At 49.7% G+C, this 22,192-nt stretch overlaps 1 protein-coding gene across 1 annotated transcript in view; it reads left to right on the top strand.

Annotated features, from left to right (window-relative positions):
• TENM4 (teneurin transmembrane protein 4) overlaps positions 1–22,192 on the top strand; it is a 385,057-nt gene that overhangs the window by 2,099 nt on the left and 360,766 nt on the right. Inside the window, exon 2 of the mRNA XM_022593930.2 lies at positions 930–1,199. Coding sequence (XP_022449638.2) covers positions 930–1,199 — 270 coding nt within the window. The remainder of the gene's footprint in view (positions 1–929; positions 1,200–22,192) is intronic.

Raw genomic sequence — 22,192 nt, 5'->3', positions numbered from 1 at the left:
AATGTTAAAAATATGTAAGAATCTGTCCCTGAGTAAACACTGAGTAATGTGGAGGCTGTGTTTCCCATGGAAGTCAGTATCCCCTTTGTCCCTCAAACACTGATCCCTGAGTGAACTCCCCTCACCCAGGTCTTCTCGGCCTCTGTCGTGGGCACAGCCAGGCTTTCCCGGGGCTTCGAGAGACCTGTCAGCGGCCCACCCTCGGCTGTGTGCTTGGCTCCCTGGGTTACCCCAGAGGCTGCTGGTTCCTGTCACAGCCTACCTGGCATGAGGAAACAGAAGGCAGAGCCGACCTCCTTGTGCAAGGCCCACTTTTCTCAGCCGGTCACCATCTTCTTCACTTTCCTGCTCCAGGCTTTCCTGAGCTGGCTGGAAAGGAACGTCTGGTCCCAGGAAACCATTGGCATTTCATGGACCAGGCTTCTGCCCTGCTCAGGAGCCCCCCTTGCTGGCAGGCCCTCCCTGGGCTGGAAGAGGAGAGCTGAAGCTCTCCGTCCAATTTAGCAGACACGTACTGAGCCCGCACTGGGTACCGGGTTGCCTTCTAGGCCCAGGGAATAGGAATGAACGGGACACAGTCCCTGCCCCGGTGGAGGCATCTCGAGCAGAGGACCCAGGCTCTTACGCAGTTCTGCTCTGCAGGATGACCAGGGCCGAGGACTCTTCAGAGGCAGCTCGGAGGAAGAAGCAGTGACTCCCACACAGGGTGTAGGATGAGGGGAGGCTTCTCAGACGAGGGGCCGTTTGTATTGGGCCCTCCATAAAGGGGTGGAGGGTTTGGGCTGTGGAGAGGGTGCAGAGGAAAGGCCCGGGCATCGAACATCACAGTGAGCTCAAAGGACAAGAGTGGGTCCTGGGGTAGGGGCCGGGCTTCTGGTGGGGAGATCCCCCCCCACGCCCTGATCCCGCTCCCCTGCCTTCCCTCCTAGGCACCAACTTCACTCTGCGTGAGCTGGGCCTGGGGGAGGTGACGCCCCCGCACGGGACCCTGTACCGGACAGACATCGGCCTCCCCCACTGTGGCTACTCCATGGGGGCCAGCTCCGAGGCCGACCTGGAGGCCGACCCTGTGCTGTCCCCCGAGCACCCCGTGCAGCTGTGGGGCCGCAGCACACGGTCGGGGCGCAGCTCCTGCCTGTCCAGCCGGGCCAACTCCAACCTCACGCTCACCGACACGGAGCACGAGAACGCGGAGACCGGTGAGTAGCCCGCTTGGCCTGTGCCGGGCGCCTGGGTTATGGGGCCGGGGGTTTTAATCACGGTATTGGTCTTCTGCTCCATCCCTTGGGGCTCCGGTGAAGTCGGTGGAAAATTGCGTTGCTGTCCGTCGTCAAAAGGTAGAGCCTCTCGCAGGGTCGCGTGAAACCTCCGCCCGTGGGTGACAGGCAGGAGACTTTCATTCCAGATGAGAGGGGTGCCGAAGGGGCAGGGTTACTGCTTACAAGGTGCCTGTGCTGGTGGGAGCAGACGGGCCAGAGGTTTCCACTCGGAAGCCCATCCCCTGCAGCTCATCCTCTCTGGCGGTCGCCGTGCCTGGTCCTGGCAGAACTCTGCTCACGCAGCCTCCAGCCTCCAGGTGCCCAACCAGCCTGGGCGCCCGCCACGTGTGCTGCCCCACCCCAGGGTCTTACGCTGATCAGAGGATAGCTTTCACACGAAAACTGTCACGCTGGAGTAACTTAAAACTCGTATTTTTACGCCAGCTTTCCCATGATCTCATCTGCAGATTGGAGGAAGTGCTGTTTCTGGACTCTATTCCACTCTCATCTCTGTAGCTCTCTTCCAAGGCCAGAGAGATGCTGTGGGAGAAAAAGAGGACAAGTTATTCACACATCTCCTTTTTTGTGGGGAAGGAAAGGGAGCCGTGTTTCAGGATATTCCTCTTCACTCGGACCTTGCTGGCAGATCTCTGAGGGGCCCTGAGATAGATGCAGCCCTGCAGTGGGCCACCCGCTGAGGGAATTTCCCTTTCTGTGGCACCTTGTGCCCACAGTCTCTGGGCAGCTTGTGGATGAGGCCCACATGAAGGAAGGAGGGTCCTGCTGGAGTCCAGCAGCAAAGACTTAGGGAGGGTGGCAGAGACCAGGACAGCCCCTCTGCCCCGGGGAGGGCTTTGTTTCCCAGAGGTCCAGTGAAGGGGTCTGCTGGCCCTGCCACACCAGAGGTGGGAAGGGGGACGTGGGGATGGCAATCTGAACGAGAACTGGAAGAACCAAGCCAGGCACCAGTGCCCCCTACTGGTTTCCAGCTCTAAATGCAGTATCCTTTGATTCCTCCCCAGGATGTGGGGGGAATTGGAGAAGTGGTTTGAGGGTGGCGGGGGGAGTGTGTCGAGACACCAGGTCAGAGGTGAAGGCTTACGTGGGTTAGTCTCTGGAAAGGATGCTCCAGTGGGTTATGGCACAACACAATCCCAGATTTGGGATCAGGCAGAAGACTAGGTAAGGTCAGGGTCAGGTGGAGAAATCCATCTCCTAAAAAAGTCAGGTGCAGCAGAATTGCAACTCTTTGTTCCACCACTGCTGCTAGAGAACTTGGAGTTTTTCCTAGGGAGGCACCTGTTTGAGGGGTAGAGGAACAGCAGGTCCCAAATACCAGCTTGGTAGTGTCACCCTCCCCTGATACTCCACCAGCCCTGGGAGGGGGTCAATGACCTCAGCATCTGAAGGGGTTCCCCTCTGTGCAGTGGGGAGCCATCCACCCTCTCTCATCCACCTTCCCACCTCCTAGGCCCAAGCCCAGCCAGCAGCCTCCTTCTCTCCTCTGCACTGCACGCTGAATTTGATGTGCGAGGCCTGTGCAGAGAAAATGGTGTCTAACTGGGAGGCAGGAAGCCTCAGTGCCATCACTGACCTAGGGTGTAGCATTGGATAAGTTAGATCCTTTCTCTAGACCTCAGTTTCCTCATCTGTAAAATAAGTAGTTTTAATGAAATCAGCATTCCTTGTATTCTGAGAATGTTAATAGTTCTTAGATTGAAGAGGGGTGGAGGGGAGTGCTCTGTAGTCAAATAATGTAGGAAACACTGAGTTAAAGGAATTTAAACCAGTTTCCTTACTGCAGGACTTCTCAGAGCCTTTAATACGTTAATATGCATGCTAACGGAGATATTAGCAAGGAGGGTTATATGCAGCATCCCTCAAATTGATCTGAGAATAAAAAACCCTTTATTCTCAGAGCATGTGACGGGACCAGTGTTCCAGTGAAAACTTCTGGAGAATAAGTGAGCTGAATCACCTGTAGGCCCTTCTAGATCTAGGATTCCGTGATTCGAAGTCCTTACATTAAAGTGAAGGTGCACAAGAGGAACATGATAGTAATAACAACAATACTAGTTAATACCTGCTACTGATTACTAGACCCCCATGCCCAGTGCTAAGTGCTTAGCTGTATGATCTCATTTACTCCCTCTACAACACCTTGAGATAGGTTTTATTACCCTCACTGTACCGGATAAGGAATCTGTAGCCCAGAGAGGTTAAGAAACCTGTGTAGGTCACATAGCTAGCAAGACGAGATCTGAACTCAGGCCTGTATGATTCTAAAACCTTTACCCTTGTGGCCCTAATCATAGTGAATTTCCTCTGCAGCTAAGTACTTGGGTTGTTTGTTCGTTTGAAGGCTTCTTGCCATGGTGACAAATGATCATTTTTCCATAAAATCATGACAGAGTGAGGCACACATCACCCACTTTATTGTATATTCCCTGAGAGCTGAGTTACAGCTGAATTAAGCCTCTGTTGTGTGAAAACGACATAGTCGGCAAGCCTGAAGCGCTTCAGGCTCTGATAACAGGGGCAGGGAGATGGTTGCCTGCTTCCCTGGCCATACCACCCTCTCCTTCCAATCATGCATTTCGGCATTGGGCCACAGCACTCTAAGTCTCACTGTGCTCACGGAAGATGGGGAGGCAAAGGAGGTGGGCAGGTGGATCTAACAAAGAGCTCCTCCCTGGCCGCCTCGTCCCTTCCAGGCCTGGACTTCCAAACTCAGACATCCTGCACCTGTCCACTTGCTTCAGGCTGCAAAATTATATTAGTGGCTTTGCTATACTGGAGTCTAAATAATGACAGTAACTCATCCTGGCAGTGAAGGAGCCATAGGGATGGCTCCCCTTTATCCACCGAAGGAGGTTGACAGCTTTGTTGTCAACCGGAACTTACAGCTGAGGACTGGGGCTCAGAGGTGAAGGGCGTGCGGCGGCCGTGTACCTTGCTGAGCTGGAGCCAGGCTCTATGCAGAAGTCTCCGTTCTTTCCCAGCTTCCCCCTCTTCTTCCTGCCCCTTCCGCTCTCACATCTTTCTCCCCTGCCCTCGTCTCTTTGTCTCGCATTCATCCCCCTGAGCCCACTTCTCTCTTTTATCTGTGATGAGAACTCTGATCTTACCATCAGAACAGGGCTTAACTCCACTGGCTTATCAGCCAACACATCGCATTACGGCCAGTTTCAGGAGCCGGGGGAGGCCACGCTGAAGACCTGTCGTGTCAGGCTGCTGCACAAGGGCCATTGCCTTCAACCCTCATGACAGCACCGTGGCACCTCCATTTCCCAGATGGGAAAACTGAGGCTCCCAAAAGGTCAACTGACTTGCCAGAGATTGTACAGCCAGTCATTCAGCAAGTCGGCAGAGCTTGGATTTGAACTCAGGTCTCTCTGATGCTACAGTTTGAGCCCTCTGCCCACCTCTTTTGGAATCAGCAGTTGAGGATAGCAAAGCATGACCCCCCACTTCCAGCCACAGGAACATCGACTCTGCCTCCACGTCCGGCCTTGCATTAGTCAATAGTAATTGTCAACGGTATTGATAGTGGTGGAGGCTTTTGCTGAGGCCATGGTGAAGCTGCATGCAGCTGCCATCAATAATAACTTTTTATGGGGCCCATTAAGGCCAATTTCTGCCCCCGAAGGTTAATGTCAGCAGCTTTTATGTCGCTGCTTAATATCCAAAATAAATACAGAATTGACGGGGTAATGTAAACACAAATCTTCCCCCTCAGGGGCGTCAGGCGGAGCCGGCCCCCAGGCCTCTCCTGCTGAGCAGAGCCACAGCAAGCAGGATCTGGCATCATGCCGGGCACACACTTGGCATCCTCTAAGTGTTTTTTAGAAAGCAGAGGTTGCACTGTGAGCTCCATTTCCAACCACAGGGTCAGGTGGACGCAGTGTCTATTTTGTAGATTCCTTCTGTGATTTGTTCTGTAGCTATGCTGAGCTCCTTCAGTGGACCAGGCATCATTCTAGAATCAAGAATCTAGATGAATAGCAGGGGAGGTGGAGCTATGACAGCCTTGCAGCCCTATCTGTGGTGGAGGTTTAGCAGGCAGTGTGGCAGGGTGGAAAGAGCTGGTTCCAGATCTAGTGAGGAGACTTGGTCACAAATCCTGGACCATGTCCCAGCTCTGAAACCTTGAGCAAGTCACCTCACCTCTCTATGCCACAGTTTCCTCATTTCTAAAACAGTGTGCCAGCGATTACCCAGGGCTGGGAGAAGGGAAATGGGGAGTTCGTGTTTAATGGGTACCAAGTATCAGTTTGGGATGATGGAAAAGTTCTGGAGATGGAAAGCGGTGATGATTGCACAACAGTGTGAACGTACTTAATGCCGTTGAATCGTGCGCTTAAAAACGGTTAAAAGGCTTTTAGCTATTAATATTGTTTAAAGAGCTGTGGGATGACAGTAGAAGGAGCCATTCGTTTTGCCCTGAGGGTACAAAGGCTCATCCCTTAGTTCCACTCACACTGTGCACCAGAGTTTGAAGTCCAGCCGAGTAGGATTGCACTGAGCGTGAGGGATCTGAGAGAGGCATTCCCAGTACAGGCAGGTTGCTGGAGCCAAGGTTTGGAGGCATGAAGAGGTGTGGTGGGACTGGGGAATGGTGAGAATTTACTCCCGAGCTCTAATCCCAGAGGCAAATTGAGAAATTCACTTAGAAAAGAAACAATGAAACAATCACAGTTACACCCAAATTATCAAGCAGCCTGGGTATCAAAAGGGAGATTACTGGTTAAACTAATTAGGCAGCCAAACTGTTTATTGAGAGTCTGTAGATTAGGTGAGCATCTTGAAGCCCAGTGAGAAAGAAGCTCATTACCAATTTAACTCCGTTTATCCTCTACCCTCCCTGGCCCCATGCTCACCAGATTTAGTTTTTAAAATCTGTAAGAAAAGCTCTCATTAATTCCCTAAGCGGCCAGAGTACTGTAGCTACTCAGCCACTGGACACAAGGCTCCCTTCTCTAGGACAGGAAGCTGGATTCGTTCAGCTGGGGCAGGGATTATACCCCTATATTTGACTACCCTTCTGCCCCATAAGCAGGCTCACACTCCCTCCCATACTGCAGAAGTACCTGATGTTTTCAGGGAATTAGAGTCTCTTACTGGACAGAGTTATCCACATAATGAGGACTGTAAGCCCCCAAGTTCCAAAAAGGATTGAGGAGGGCCTAGTACAGTCAGAGCATCTGAGAATCTGGGAGCTAGAAGGAACCTTAGAGGCAACAAACGCATGGATTCTTAACCTTTCCCCATTTTCCTAGACTAGTTTCTTAGTCAAGAAAACTACGATTTAGAGAGCTTAGGTGACTTGCTAACCGTGGCACAGCTAGTCAGTGGCAGAGCCAGGGTTTGAATCCAGATCTGCCTCACCCCACCGCCTGTTACCTTTCCTGACCACTTCACTCTGCAGTTTGTTCTGCTTTATAGAAACATGTTTTCATTAGCTCAATGCTAATAAAATATACACAACCTGAGAGCTGATTCTTGCTGTATCCGGAAGGTAAACTTCTTTGTCACTGTTAGAAACTGCCGGAAGAGAAATTGAATCCGTAACCTGTTAGAGCTACGCAGGACCCTAGAGATTATACCAGGTCACTCTCTAATTGCGACATGCTGGAGAAAAGACATTTAAAGTAGACATTGTAGAGGTTTAAGGGAAGGAGTCCAACCAGTAGGTTTCTGAGAAGGTTTTATGGAAGAAGTGCTGGTCCCTGGGCTTTGAGGGACGGGAGGGATTCTACCAGGTAAGGAGGGGGAAGAAAGGGCATTCTCTGTGGACGAAGGCATGGAGGAGGACAAATGTCAGGTGTGTCCCGTGAGGCTGGAGCATCGGGTGTGACTGGGGATATGGGGGCAGAGAGTGCTGGGAGGGAAAGTTGGAGAGTTAGGCAGATCCTCTGTCATTTAGCAGCTGTTTGTTGAGCACCTACTGTTTTAGGTATTGGGGTTCCAGCCTGATCCAGACAGACAAAACTGCCCGCTCATCAGTGGGGAGACGGATCAACAAGTTTAAAAACTACACTATATAGGATGTTTCAAGATGTTAAGTGTTACAGGAGAGGGGATAGGGAATGCCAGGGTGGGACTGGGGGTGCAGCCAGAGGAGGCTTCACTGAGAAGATGACATGTGAGGTAGGCGAGGGAGCTGGCGGCGAGGAAGTCCGGAGGCAAAGACATCCCGGCAGAGGGAAGGGCGGGTTCAAGGGCCTTGGGGCAGGAGGGTGTCTGCATTGTTCCAAAATATCAGGGAGGCCAGTGTGGCTGCAGTGGGGAGATCAGAGAGGGCACGTGGGGTAGGGCCCACGTGCAGGCCATTGCAGGGAGAATCACAGGAGGCTCTGGGCTGGGGACTGACGGGGTCTGACTGATACTTGGACAGGGTCGTTCTGGAAGCAGCAGTGTTGAACTCCAGCAGGCTGTGTCTGAGTAGGAGGCTACTGCAGTAATTCAGGAAAGGGGGTGGGCGCTCAGGCCAGGACCAGTGCATGGAGATGGTGAGGATGGGGTCTGTACCTGGGGAGGGGAACCAGCTGCCCTTCCCTGCTCCACCCCAGGGCCTCGTGAGCAGTGAGGAAGACCACAGTATTCTTAGGTTCTGTGACCAAAATGGGGTCCCAGGTACTCTAAGGGGAGGGGGCTCACACCTGATCCTTCTCCTGGCCTCACAGCTCCTTCAGCCCAGCTGCAGAGTCCTTTAGCGTTGGCCTGTCCCGTGCTGCTCCCCACTGTCTCTCTCAAAGCTCATGGCCTTGGTCATGAACCACACCCCTTGTCCCTTCCTCACACCATACTCCCTCCATCCAGCTGCTGATCATCTGGATCTCTGACCTTGTTGCCCAACTCCCGCTTCCAGCCTTGTCATGCTGCCCCCAGGAGACTCTTGGTCCCATCTCTTTTGTTACCATCTTGGCTTCTCTGTGTCCATAATTTCAGCCCTTCCTTCTGCTCAGCTGCCTCAGCCTGCCTTGGTGAAGTCTGACCTGGGGCCTCCTCTCCATAGTACCACCTCTGCTGGAATTGCTGTGATCTGGGAGCTGGTATCTGACAGCCACTAATATTGTTGTTCTTGTGAGCTCCTTGTAAGAAGACTTTAAATACACCCCAAATCCGCTCCCCACTGGTGCGCACTGCAGCACTCCCTGGTGGGCAGTAGGTGCTAATACAAGCGCACCCTCCTGAACTGGGAGGAGGGAATAACAGGCCCGGGAAGCTACGCTAAATTAAGGTAGATTGCATTTGTGAAACTAGGTTAGGACCCGCTGTGTGTGCTGAGAGGTGCAGTGATCTAGAGTTTTGCTTTTAATTTGAGCCAACATGACTTTCAGTTCCAGTGGAAGCAATGATGTGCACAATGACAAACTTCCTACCAAAAGACATTTGCAAGGCATTATTTCCTATTGTAAGCTCAGCTTTGTCCAGGGAGAGTGGCTCTTGGCCAGTTTCAACTTCATATAATCCAGGATGACTTCAGGGAGGAAAGAGAGTAACCGATGGTGAGGAAGGAGCTTCCTGCCCACAGGAACCTAGTTCCAGTGCTGGTGTGTGTGGAATCCAGGGATGAATCTGGTTTCAGTGTTAGGCTCTATCACCAGACCCAGTGTGACCTTGAGCAAGTTACTTCTCCTTTCTGGACGTCAGTTTCCCCCTGAGCCAAATGGGATCATTGGACTCTCAGGCAGCAAGATAACTGGGAACAGCATGGGCTTGGTGTCACACTCAGAAGCCCAGCTCAGCCACTCAGGAATTGGGTGATGTTGTGCGAATGACTGGATCTCACTGAGCCTCAGTTTCTTTATCTGCAACATGGGAATGAACACATGCCTACTTCCTAAAGCTGTAAGGAGCACAAAAGGCAAGTGTGCACATGAAAGATACAGGGCTTCCTTTTCCCAGCTGTGGGCCGTAACTGATCCTGAAATCAGTGCTGTGTTTCAGCACCATCATTTAAAATAACGGGAATAAATGGATGGGAGAGGAGCAGAATAGAATAGAGTACATCAAACATACTGAAGTCAGTGTTATTTTGTGAATTTTTATTTTAGCTGTACTTTACACACAGCACCTGTACTGGGTCGCCACTTACAATGTATTTCTTACTATGCAATTCAGTTAAAAAAATAATAAGTTTAAAAGATGGTACTTGGCACATAGCAGGACCTGATGAATGTTAATTCCTTTCCTTCAAGGACCCCTCAGCTTGAAGATTCCATGATTCATGCTGTCATAGTCTTGTCTAAAAACTATTGGTGTAGTATTTCTAGGGCCCCCTTATGGAGAATGAGTGCATTTCTGGGCAGGGCCTCATGATTCAGTTAAAAGAAGCTGGGCGGGCTTCCCTGGTGGCGCAGTGGTTGAGAGTCCACCTGCCGATGCAGGGGACGCGGGTTCGTGCCCCGGTCCGGGAAGATCCCACGTGCCGCGGAGCGGCTGGGCCCATGAGCCATGGCCGTTGGGCCTGCGCGTCCGGAACCTGTGCTCCGCAACGGGAGGGGCCGCAACAGGAGGGGCCTCAACAGTGAGAGGCCCACATACTGCAAAACAAAAAACAAAACAAAAAAAAACTAGCCTCAGGTCTGACTCCTGGCTGTATGGACTGTTGAGGAATTAGCAAGAAGTTTGTCATGACTGAGCCTATGGAAATTAAGCGTTGAGGCCTGAGAGGAAAGCTGGGTTCCAGCATGGTAGACGATGGTTAGGAATTGCAGGCTTCAGCCTTTCCCATGAAGGTCATAAGAAACCACAAAAAAAAGGTTTAAGCAGGGAGTGGTCAAAGGTGGCAGGTACTTTCCCTGATTCAGATGAGGACATCAGCCCATTAGATAGAGGGTTTTTTCCCCCCATTTTATGGATGATGAATGGATGGAATTGTGTCCCTCCCTAAATTCTTATGTTGAAGCTCTCACCCCTAATGTGATGCTATTTGGAATTGGGGCCTTTGGGAGATATTTAAGCTTATTAGGTAAGGTTATGAGGATGGGGGGCCCCTTCTGATGGAATTAGTGCCTTAGGAATAGGAAGAGAGAGATTGCTTTCTCCAGGCACACACACTGAGGAAAATCCATATGTGAACACAGCAAGAAGGCAGCAGTCTGCAAGCCAGGAAGAGAGTCCTCACCAGAACCTGACCATGCTGACACCCTCCAGAACAGTGAGAAAATACATTTCTGCCATTTAGGCCACCTGGTCTGGGTACCCCAGGCTGACTAAGGCCCCCAAAGCTTAAGTCACTTGCCAGCCAGGAGATCACAAAGCTGATACGTAACACAGGGCAATTAGAATCCAAAGGTCTTACCCCTGAACACATTGCCTCATGGAAACAGGAATGCAAAAATTTGAGTGAATGACAACCAATGCTTTTGTGGTTTAAAAGGTGCGAAAATCCCCTCCAAAAACACCACAACTTACACTTATAAGCACAGAGTCTGGAGCCAGACTGCCTGGGTTTGAACCGCAGCTCTTCTACTTATTAACTGTGTTACCTTGTGTTACACAAGACAAGTTTCTAAATCTCTCCGTGCCTCAGTGTCCTCACCTATAAAATGGGGATAATTCTACTGACTGCCTCATTGCATGGTTATGAATTACATGAGCTCAGAGAGTTACAGCACCTAGGATAGCGCCTGGCGCCTAGGTAGTGCTATATAAGCATATAGTGTTGTTATTATCAATTGTGCAGCATTTTGTGAACCACAAAGTGTTTTCACTTTTTGTTTAACGTTTGCAACGACCTTTGAGATAGACAGAGGTCTCATCGTCATTTGAAGGTGCTCTGAGCTCACACAGCTGGAAGGTGGCAGAGATGGGATTCAACCCCAGGTCTCTCTGACCCCACACCCACGCACTGCTGTTCACAACTACAGGCAGACCTCAGAGATGCTGCGGGTTTGGTTCCAGACCACCCAAATAAGAGAGTATTGCAATAAAGCAAGTCACACAATTTTTTTTTTTGGTTTTCCAGTGCATATAGCAGTTATGTTTACACTATACTGTAGTCTATTAAGTGTGCAATAGTATTATGTCTAAAAAAATTATATACATACCTTAAGTAAAAAATACTTTATGGTTAAAAGATGCTAACCATTATCTGACAGCGCAGGGTTTCCACAAACCTGCCACAATTTTTAAAAAAATGAAATATCTGGGAAGCGCAATAAAATGGGGTATGCCTGAATATATGGCAGCTGGTCAGAGCCGACTCCCCAGTTGCCAAGCTGGCTCCCCAGTTGCCATGGTCAAGTGTGAAAAGACTCCAGCAGGCCTGATTTTCCTCAGACCAGTTTCTCCCAGTCGGCTCTGTGAGAAGGCTCTCAGACCAGGCTCTCTGTTCTGGAAGAAACTTTCCTTCAAAGAAATAGCCAAACCCTTTACATTCAAGACACCAAAGAGGACTTTTCTTTCCACTACCGCTCAGCAACCTGGCTCCCAAATGAGCATGCCGCTCTTCACTCTGTAGGACCTTAACTACAAAACAAATTGCTCTCCTGAATGTGCCCCCAAGAAGTAAATAATCATATGGAACAAACCAAAGTGTGGTGTAAACAAATTACAAACAATTGTAAACACTTGTTGACTGTTCCAGCTGCTGTATGGATGGCAGAGGGAGGAGAGAGGAGCCATCGTGGGTGTGAAGTGTGCTGTGAAAAGGCAGAGGAGGCTCTGCAAACGGGAACCAAACGTCTAAGTCAGAAGTTAGCATGTGACCAGCGAGGCTCCTTGGGCATCTCCCGCCCTGCGGCCTCATGTGGTTGGAAAAGGAGAGAAGCAGCTTAAGCCCAAAGGATTTACCCCGCTTTCTACCTGCATCCACCACTTTCAATCATTTCTCACCTCAGCACTAGAGTTAGTGCTAAAAGATGCGTTTTAGTTGGAGAAAATATCGTGTCATTTTTTTCCCCAACTAGATCTAACAAGCTCTTCAAGTGTCTGCTCTGGTTTTTGTCTGTTACTCTTCACACTTAGGAAGTATGTCAGAGCTCATGACACCATGAATACCTGACATTTCATGAATTATCACATCGCCACCTTGGTCCAGGGCACCTGAGCCCCCATCCTGTCTTTGAACCCTGACAGTGGACCTTCGAACTTGAAGCCTGTGTCGAGGAGTGTTGAAGGCTCTGTGAGTCACTGGAAGGGCTCACAGGGCTCAGCACATAGTGGGACTCACGGCTAATATTTATTATAGCAAAAGGATAAATAGCAAACCAGCAAAGGGGAAAGATGCACAGGGCGAAATCCAGGGGAAACCAGGTGCAATCTGCCAAGCGTTGTCCCTTAGCAGAGTCACTCAGGATGTGCTTGATTCCTCCAGCAGCGAGCTGTGATGACAAAAGTGCTGTCCAGCAGGGAAGCTCAAGAGAGACCCCTTGGCCAAAGATTTTATCGGGGGCTGGGCACACAGGCACCCTCTGCCTAGCACAGGCCAAAATGCCAGACTCTCAAAGGGAAGCAGGTATTTAGCATAAGCCCTCATTATTTGTCCACACAGTCTAGGCACAGGAAGCCACCCTTCTCATTTAGAGAAGGTTCTATATCAGGTAAGGAACTGTTTACCAGCCAAGTTTCCAGATGCCAGCCAAGAGCCAACCTTGCAAGCACACCTTTCTAAGGATCTTAGGCTGCTGTGTTGACTCTTCTCTGCACAAGCCTCTGGTCCTCCCCTCCTGTTTACTAGTGAGTAACCCTAGCCGCTCACCCGGCGTATACCTCTCAGGTCAGCTGTGTAGACATTTCTCTATGCTTGTCTTTCAGGCATTAACAGTGATTGTAAACTTTATTGAGAAAGAAAGAAATTAAGAAATTGCTTAATACAGAAAGCTCACTGCTGGTGCTGGTAATGAAAGAGAAGAGAAAATAAAATGATGGATCTCAGGAAAAAGAAAAACATGTTAAATGATCTCACAGTGGGACAGTGCTACTTGGTCTACAGTGGTATTGATGGTTTGAGGTGGGGGGGAGGGAAGTTGTGAGGCTCAGTGACTGAACAGGTGCCATGGACACGTGTGCATCCTTTCAGTAGCACGTGGCAGGCAGCGTGTTAGTGCTGCACGAATGCTGAGGTGAAGCAGGCATGGTCTCTGGCCCCAGGGGCTCACGGTGTAGAGAAGACAAACACGTAGCTAGGCAGTATCCCACAGAGTGCCACGTGAGTGCCATCAATGACCCTGGATGGCCGTCAGGCAGAGGACCCGCCGAAGAAACCTGGCCCTGCTGAGGCAGCTGAGAGAAATGATTCCTAAGACCTACAGCTCTGAGCACCCATCCAGGGAGAGCTGGGACAGGACCACAGGAAGAACGTTCACCACGATGGCCTCTCAGGCCTACCGATCCTGGAACGCAGCTGTCAGGACTTCCAATGGCAAAAGGCAGCTTGGAGGCTGTGGGTCCAGCGTGCCTATGTGATAGAGAAGGTAGGCTAGGGAAGAAAGCTTCACCTGTGGTCAGGTGTGAAAAAGTCCCATACTCCCTCTCCGCTAGGGCAGGGCAACATCCAAATCCCTTTTAGGCCTTCCAGCCAAAGGTGACCAGGAACTCATCTGTAGCTGAACCAAGATGGGTTTATTGACTCTTTTCGAAGAAGGAGGACACATATCCTGGGGATTCATTGGGTGTCCCAGGAAAGGGTGTGTGAAATGATATACAGGATGTGGCCGTATATTAGATTATTTGGGACGGTGGGGGCAGGTGAGTTAAAGGAAGTGGGGAGCTTTGCTCTGGATACTGTCAGGAAGCAGGGGTGATTCTGTGCCTGGGTGTCTTAAAGAATCGTATGTAGAAGGCAGGAAGAATGAAGTGAGGTTAAAGTTGTAATTGGAAAAGAAGCAGCAGTTACTCACATCAGCCAGGATGGTGGGGGGCGGCGGCTTTTTGGTCATTTTGTGGCTTGGACAATTTTCAGTTTTTGTCTAAGGTCAGATGTGATTGCAGAGTGGCCTTGCCTTTGTCCGGGTCCATTATGATCAGAGTTTCCTATCTGAAGTTGGTGTGTAATATTGTCTATATTCAACAGGAGAAAGCCACTGCTGAGCTGTGAGGGCCAGGCCACTCCTGGCTATTAGGAACTACTTTTGTCTTTCTCATCCCAAGACCCAGTGTCCCAGGATGACAGCTGGCTTCAAGGCCCTTCAGTGGCCTGTCCCACGATAAATCACAGCACCCTGGGAAAATAATAATGAAAATTACTTAGTTAATAAGAAGTACTATTATATTAATTAAGTACTACTAAATAATTACTTAACAATACATAGGTACTCAATAAATAATAAATGTTATTGAATATTTATTATAAGTCAGGTACCAGCTGAGCCTCTTTAAATAGATAATCTTGTTTCATCCTCTTAATATCTCAGCATGATTGGTATTTTGTGTGTTTTTTTGTAGATGAGGAAATAGAGCCTCAGACAGGTAAAGTGACTTCCTGAAAGCCACCTGTCAGTCTAGTAAGTGGTGCAGGATGAATTCACACACGGATCTGCCCGACTCCAAAACCTGTGCTTTCTCACTGCCATGGGACATCTTTGACACGTAGGGACAGGTGGGCCCTGACGGGGATGGTTTGCCAAGCTGTGGCTGAGACTGGTGTTAGTGCAGAGAGCATGAGAGCTCTGAGACAAATCCAAAGCGTGTTCACAGACAGGGAGTTTGGGGGACCACAGAAATGTCCCAGGCCGCAGGAGTCCAGGCCCTGGTAGAGTGCGGTGGTTCCTGGGAGCTGCTGTCATAGCACCAGCACAGTGAGCCCATGCCGGCATCCCCAGAGGGGACGGGGGAGCTGGGTCTATTTTTTATTCCTGCACAGCTGGCTGATTCATATGGAAAAAGAGCTGCCCATTATTAAGTTTGTTTTCTACCACAACGATGTCTTAATGAAACTTAATATCTATAGCTCAGAAGCTGGGAGGAAACTTTTAAGTCGGAGTGATTGTTAACTTTGCCGTCCCCTTCAGAGCTCAGCACTGTTTTATGGGCTGAGGGCAGGGGTGAGGGGGATCGGAAGACCCGCTGAAGTCGGTGCCTTGGCCGGAGGCATTATTTTTCTTTCAGCGGCCCGTTTGGTATTTATGTAGAAACCTTCTCACAGATTTTTGTAGCTCTAGGCAAGACCATGGTTTATTTATCTATCTCAGTATAATCGGGACCTGGCACGTGACGTTCCGTTAATATGTGTAGCTTAGAATGGGTTCTCACAGCGTCCCCCTGATGACTGTTCATGCCCATAGTGCCGAGTTGTAGACTGAAGCCCAGAAAGGGCGAACAGGAGATCAGAACTAATACTTGTTGGATGCTGTGTTAGTCTGCTGGGGCTGCTGTAACAAAGTACCACAAACTGGATGCCTTAAAACAACAGGAATGTATTGCCTCACAGTTCTAGGGGCTAGAAGTTTACAATCAAGCTACTGACAAGGCCATGTTGCCCCTGAGACCTGCCCGGGAATCCTTCCCTGTCTCTTCCTAGTTTACAGTGGGCCGCTGTCAGTTCCTGGCGTTCCTGGCTTGTACAGCACGCTCCAGTCTCTGCTTTATCATCACACACCTTTATCCCGCATGTCTCTGTCTTCACGTGGCTGTCTTCTTATCAGGACGCCGGTCATGTTGAGTTAGGAGCCCGTCCTACTCCCGGTTGACTTCATCTTAACTAATTACATCGATAATGGCCCTATTTCCAAGTAAGGGCACATTCTTGGGTACTGGGGGTTAGGACTGTCTCTGGCTTTTCAGGGTGCTGTAACAAAAATACCATCGACTGGGCAGCTTAAACGACAGACATTTATTTCTCACAGTTCTGGACGCTGGAAGTCCAAGATCAAAGTGTCTACAGATTTGGTGTGTGGGGGGGCCCCCTCCTGCTGCTTTCTTCACATGGCAGAAGGGGTGAGGGAGCTCTTCAGGGTCCACCCTCAGGACCTAAGCACCTCTCAAAGACCCCACTTCCTAATACCATCACACTGGGGGGTTAGAATTTGAACATATGGATTGGAGGTGCAGGGCTGCAAACATTCAGTCTGTAGCAGACTTCAACACACCTTTTTCAGGGAAAAACACTTCAGTCCATGTGAGCTGCCTATTAGGTCCCAGGCCCCATCTCAGGCCCCATCACCCCTCAGCAGCCTGGCTCTTAAGTGAGTCTGCAGCTTCTTAGTGTCCTAGGAGCTATAAACAGGAGAAACCATTTTAGTCTCAATGATATGGCAGTTGGGACTCTCCACGCTGGACCACGGGGCCCCTGAGGCCTGGCTGTGGCGTCCCCTTCCTCTCCCTGGCATGTACCACCCCCACGGCCAAGGGAGCCCGGTCAGGGCCCCAAATCTTGAGTTTCTTCTAAGTCAGTGAGCCCCTTCACTGGAGGTGTGGATGCCGCAGAGAAGATACCTGCCTGAGACCGTGGGGGGGACCCTGTGGCCTTGACTGTAATGCCAGGGGGTGTGAGCGTGTGAGGATACACACATGCGGCTGTGTGCAAGTGCACGGCTAGGCCTGCCGCTTTCAGTGGGGGGGATTAGGGTGGTGTGTGTATGTGTAAAGTACGGGTACACGTGACAGTGTAAGAGCAGGGCTGCAAGACAAGGTCGGTGTCATTAATGTTGGGGGAATAAATGTCTGACGGTGTGGGAATCACATGTATAAGGGTGTGTGGGTCTGACTCTCCGTGAGGGTGTGTTTGTGTGTGTCTGTGCCCGCGTGAGGGAGCAGGTGGGGATTGCCGCCAAATAACCTGTTGTATTTTAGACTCAGGCAGCAAGCGAAGGTGAAGCCTTTCCTCCCATGACAATGGGGAAGAAAGGCTTTGGGGGCCTTTTTTTGCTTTGAAAAAAGAAAGCGGTATCATCCAGTTAGTGGTTGTTCATTAGGAACAGGTCCCAGGAAAGGCGCTGTGCGGCAGTACCAATAAATCACTCATTAATTGTCCGCGGCTGCCCGCCTCCATGCCCGCTGCTCTGCAGCTAGAGCTCCATCGGCAGCCGGGCCAGGGCCTATCCACTGTCGATTTATCAGGATGGGGGATGGGGAATGCATGTCTCCCTAGTACCCACCCTCTTCTAAGACCATCCCCAGGATGTACTAGACCAGAGAAGAGAGGGCTGAGCCTCCACTCATTGGTTCGTGGACTCAAGTCCAAGTTTCTGTGCATAAAGACCTGCCCATCTCACCCCTTCTGGCCTCATTGACCTCATCTCTCACCATTCTGTGTTGATTCAGGATCCAACTCAAGTGTTTGCTCATCACAGCCTCGCACATGCCTGATAGCGCTGTTACTAGGCATCTACCTGTGTAGTTTACGGAGGGGAGCAAGCTCGTGGTGGGTACGCAGGAAATAAATTCTTGCCCAACCAGCCTCTGCCAGCTTTCGCACCAAAGCAGAATCCACCAGCAACGGTTTAAAGTGTGCAATGGAGCTAAAACCACCATAGACTTTCCCATAGGAGGTGGAAAAGTAACCACTGTTTAATGGGTTACAGGGTTGGTTTTTTTTTTGGCGGGTGTGGAGGGTGATGACAATGTTCTAAAATAGATGGTAGTAATGGTGGCACAACATTGGGAACGTCCAAAATGCCACTGAATTGTACACTCTAAAATGATAAATTTTATGTTATATTTTTCTGTAATTAAAAAAACTTAAAACAATCTAAAGCACATTATTCATCCATTCCTTCAGCACACATTTATTGAGGGCACCTGTAGAATCAGGCCCCAGGGACACAGAAGTGTTTGGGATTAGGGAAAGCAGACAGACACGCTGCAGATGGGTACTTCCTGTTTTTTTTTTTTTTTTTTTTTTTTTTTTTTGCGGTACGCGGGCCTCTCACTGCTGTGGCCTCTCCCGCTGCAGAGCACAGGCTCCGGACGCGCAGGCTCAGCGGCCACAGCTCACGGGCCCAGCCGCTCCGCGGCACGTGGGATCCTCCCGGACCGGGGCACGAACCCGCGTCCCCTGCATCGGGAGGCAGACTCCCAACCACTGCGCCACCAGGGAAGCCCGGTACTTCCTGTTTTAACAGCAATTTGTGTACGCCTCAAAACAGTGGGAGGTTGCTGTGTTTGCCGGTGCTTTGCAGTGAGCAAACTAAGAATCACAAAGCCTGAGGACTTGGCCAAGGTCACAGAGCTCCTAGTGGCCGAACAGGATGTGAACCCAAGTCTATCTGCTGCATGCCCATCGCATTTCCAGTACCACGTGCTTCCTCCCAGTTTCAGGCCTGGCGCTTACCAGCTAACTTAAGAACAGCACAGCTAGAGGCTGGAGAGCCCATGTGGATGGCAAGCCAGACATTGCCAAGTTCAATTCCTCCCCCACCTCTGTGGGTTGAGGCCCCTACCATCTCTCCTCCTCGGGCTTCCTGCCCCCGCCTCGCCACCCCACTGCATCCTCAGCACGCCGATCTTTCTGATCTGATTAGCTGGATGCTCCCTGCTAGATGTTTGTGTTAGTGCCCTGACCTTCTTGCTAAGCAAAAATTTGAGGAACCTATGACTTTGTAATGACATTCTTTATGTTTGTGTTTATTTTTGAAAGTGTGTAGAACCAATCCACATCTTACAGCCTCTGCTTTTGTGCTTAGCTGAAATGTGTTGAAAGACTCAAGGATAATTTCTGAATATTTTCCCCACATTTAAAAGAGATATTTGCTGTAATGAGGCCATTCTTTAACTTGGTTGGGGCATGGCGGGGAGTGTTAGAATTAGAAGCCTTTGTTTGGTTCAGGGAGCTCAGGAATCCCCATCTGGCCGGCGGAGTCCAGATGTAACCCTGGAAGCATGAAGTTCAAAGGCAGTGGGATTATGGATTTGTGGAAAACTGGCAAAAATATATCACCAGTGCCCTTTCTCCAGACACGGAGGCATAAGCTCGGATCTGCGTGTAGTTTTGGTTGGCATTGGTACAGAGATACTTCAGAGAGAGGAATCAAAAGGTTAAATCCTGCCTCTGGAACCAAATGGAGATAAAGAAGAACAGTGCACTGGTGTGGGGGAAAGAAGGATATGGGGTGGTTATTAGAGGCTGTCTTCTTTGGACTCCAGATCTCATGTTCTTTTTCCTAGGCTTCTTTGTTCGTTCATCCATTCCTGCATTCATTCGTTCATCAAATGTTTATAGAACCTGATACTTCTACTAGGCCCTGTTTCAGTGATCACAGACAGAAATTGATTTCTATAGTAGTCAAAATAGGTTAATTTATGTTGCAGTAACAAACAACCCTAATATCTCAGTGGCTTTGCAGAGTTTATTTCTCACACTATGTACTCAACATGCTTTGGGGGTGTCAGGGGAAGGGTTTCTCCACAGAGTCTCTCCAGGACCCAGGCTGATAGGGGCTCTGTCATCTTGTAGCTGCACCATCTGGGGCAAATGGCTTTTTTGACTGATTCTCACAGCCCATAGGCCTGACTTAGTTATATAGCCCCACCTGAGTGCAAGGGAGCAGGGAAGTATGCTCCTCCCATGTACTCAGAAACAGAACCAGCTTGATAAGCACCAGAAGCCCTTACACAACTTAGCAAAAGAAGGACTGGAGTATGAACACAGTTGACATACCTGCCCATGAGATGTTTCCATCCAGTAGAAGAGATGAGTAGAGAGACCTGACAGCTCAGGGAAGTCAGGAGTGTGCTGGAGAGGGGGAAAGGGGATGTGACGTGAAATCTGAGAGGAGGGAGCCTTTCGTTGGAATCTTCCAGGTGGGAGGTAGGGGTGTCTGGCAGACTAGCCAGGAAATGCATGGCACACTCATATGTGCATGTACTGTGTGGCTGCTGAAGTGTATTGGGTGACTTGTGTGCCAAGAGGTAAATCTGGATAAGCAGGGCCTTGGGCATCATCTGTCGGTGTTTGAACGTTATCCTGTAGGGGAGGGAAAGCCACTGAAGGGCTTTAACTAGGAAGGGATGTGATCCACCCTCTGTGTGTTTTTGGAAAGATCACCCTAGGTTCCTTCTGAAGGCGGAGAGTAAGAGACTGGTGGTGGCACCCCAAATTAGAGTAGTGGTCATGGGGACAGATTTGAGAGGTACTTAGGTGGAAGAACTGATAAAATTTGGTGACTAACTAAATGTGGGCTGTGGGAGAGGAAACGGATACAGGCTGGTGACCCTGTTTTTGATTGGAGTAGCGACGTGGATGAGTGTAGAAATGCTGGAGCACGTTTGTGGAGAAAGATAATGGGCTGAGTGTTAGACATTGTTGAGTCTGAGGTGCCTGTGAACCTCCAAATCAAGATGTCCAGGGGCTTCCCTGGTGGCGCAGTGGTTGAGAGTCCGCGTGCCGATGCAGGGGACGCGGGTTCGTGCCCCGGTCCGGGAGGATCCCACATGCCGCGGAGCGGCTGGGCCCGTGAGCCATGGCCGCTGAGCCTGCGCGTCCAGAGCCTGTGCTCCGCAACGGGAGAGGCCACAACAGTGAGAGGCCCGCGTACCACACACACACAAAAAAAAGATGTCCAGGGAACACTTGGATGTTAGGGCCTGAAGTGTAGAGGAGAGTCCGCCAACCCCCCAGAGCATCTGAGAAATTAAAAGTGTGGGGGTAACCTCAGCCGAGAATAGCTCTTTCCTCCAGGGATCTCAAATTGCACATCTATGGGTACCAGAATTGCTTTTAAAATTGTGTTTCAATCTGGGTGCTTTCAAAATGGTGTCATTTCTGGCTGATCAGCTTCCCAAGACCCAGTTCCTTAGGCTGAGAGAAGTCACTGCTTTATGGGCTTCCGAAGCCTCCTTTGTGGTCTCTGTCAAGTTGCTGTCATTGTTCAGACCCTGAGTCCCCAGAGCGCTAACACTTGTTCATCTGGCCTGGCACCCAGGTGCTTAATCAATGTTTCTTGAACAAATGAATGAATTAACCACAAACTATGCAAAACTGTTGGGTCCCTGGTGAGAACATAAATAGTACTTCCATTTTCCAAAAGCCTTTAATAAATTATAACTCACCAAATTAAAATAAACATTTGTTTTAACTCCCACCAACCAAGTCTCTGGAGGATTTGACACCTTTTCATCTTCAAAGTGCTTTCACAACAAGAGCTGGCTTCCCTCAAAGGCCCCTCTTTGGAAGTTGTAGATTGTAAACAGGTACAGAAATGTATTAACATTCAGGAGCGAAGATGCCTTGGGCCAGTTTTGAAGAAAACCTTTTCCAGGAAAGAAAAGCAAATTCTTTTTTTTTTTGAGTGCCTTCAGTGTGCCAAGGGTTGTGTTAAGGGCTTTCAATATCTGTTACTTTATTCTCTCAACGTTTTTGTGAGGTAAGTACTCTCATTCCTACTTTAGAGATAAGAAAACTGAGACCAGGGAGATAAAGTGATCTGCCCAAGGACACAGAGCTGGTAAGAGGGAGAACTGAGAACCAATCTTAGGTTCTTCTAACTCAAGGACCACTGACCTTTCCTTTGCATCACTGTTTCTCAACTTTGATCTGCAGATTACCTTCAGTAGGTACATGCAGGGTGTAAATTCTGGGGTGCCATGCCACACTTACTGGATGAAACTCTGGAGAGAGATGCTCGGGAACCTGTATTTTATTTTTTTTAAATGTGAATTTTTTCATTAACCAGTTCTTTATTGAAGTATAGTTAATTTACAGTATTGTGTTAGTTTCAGGTGTACAAGCAAAGTGGGGAATCCGCATTTTAAATAAACTTCCCAGGTGCTTCTTATGCACACTGAGATTTGATAACCTACATTTTACACCCATGGTGGGTTTCTAAAACTTAGATTTTTGTCTAAAGGGATGAGAGAAACAACACGAAGGAGGAATATAGGCCCTGAACACCATGTGCCTTCCACTGAGCTTGGCAGCTTTTGCCTTCTGAGCACTAAGTGCGGCAACATCTTCCTCCCCCCTGCCTTTCCAGGCTGCGCTGGCTGAGATGGAAAGCTTCCTCTGTTCCCCTGCTTTTCATGGCAAGCTTGGGCTGATGTTTTTT

This window comes from Delphinapterus leucas, chromosome 7, assembly GCF_059928025.1.
Source record: "Delphinapterus leucas isolate spDelLeu-1000000601 "Yukka" chromosome 7, BTC_Dleu_Yukka2, whole genome shotgun sequence".
Lineage (NCBI taxonomy): Eukaryota > Metazoa > Chordata > Mammalia > Artiodactyla > Monodontidae > Delphinapterus > Delphinapterus leucas.
The sequence above is the reverse complement of the archived record's forward strand: the minus strand, read 5'-3'. Positions and strand labels throughout refer to the sequence as shown.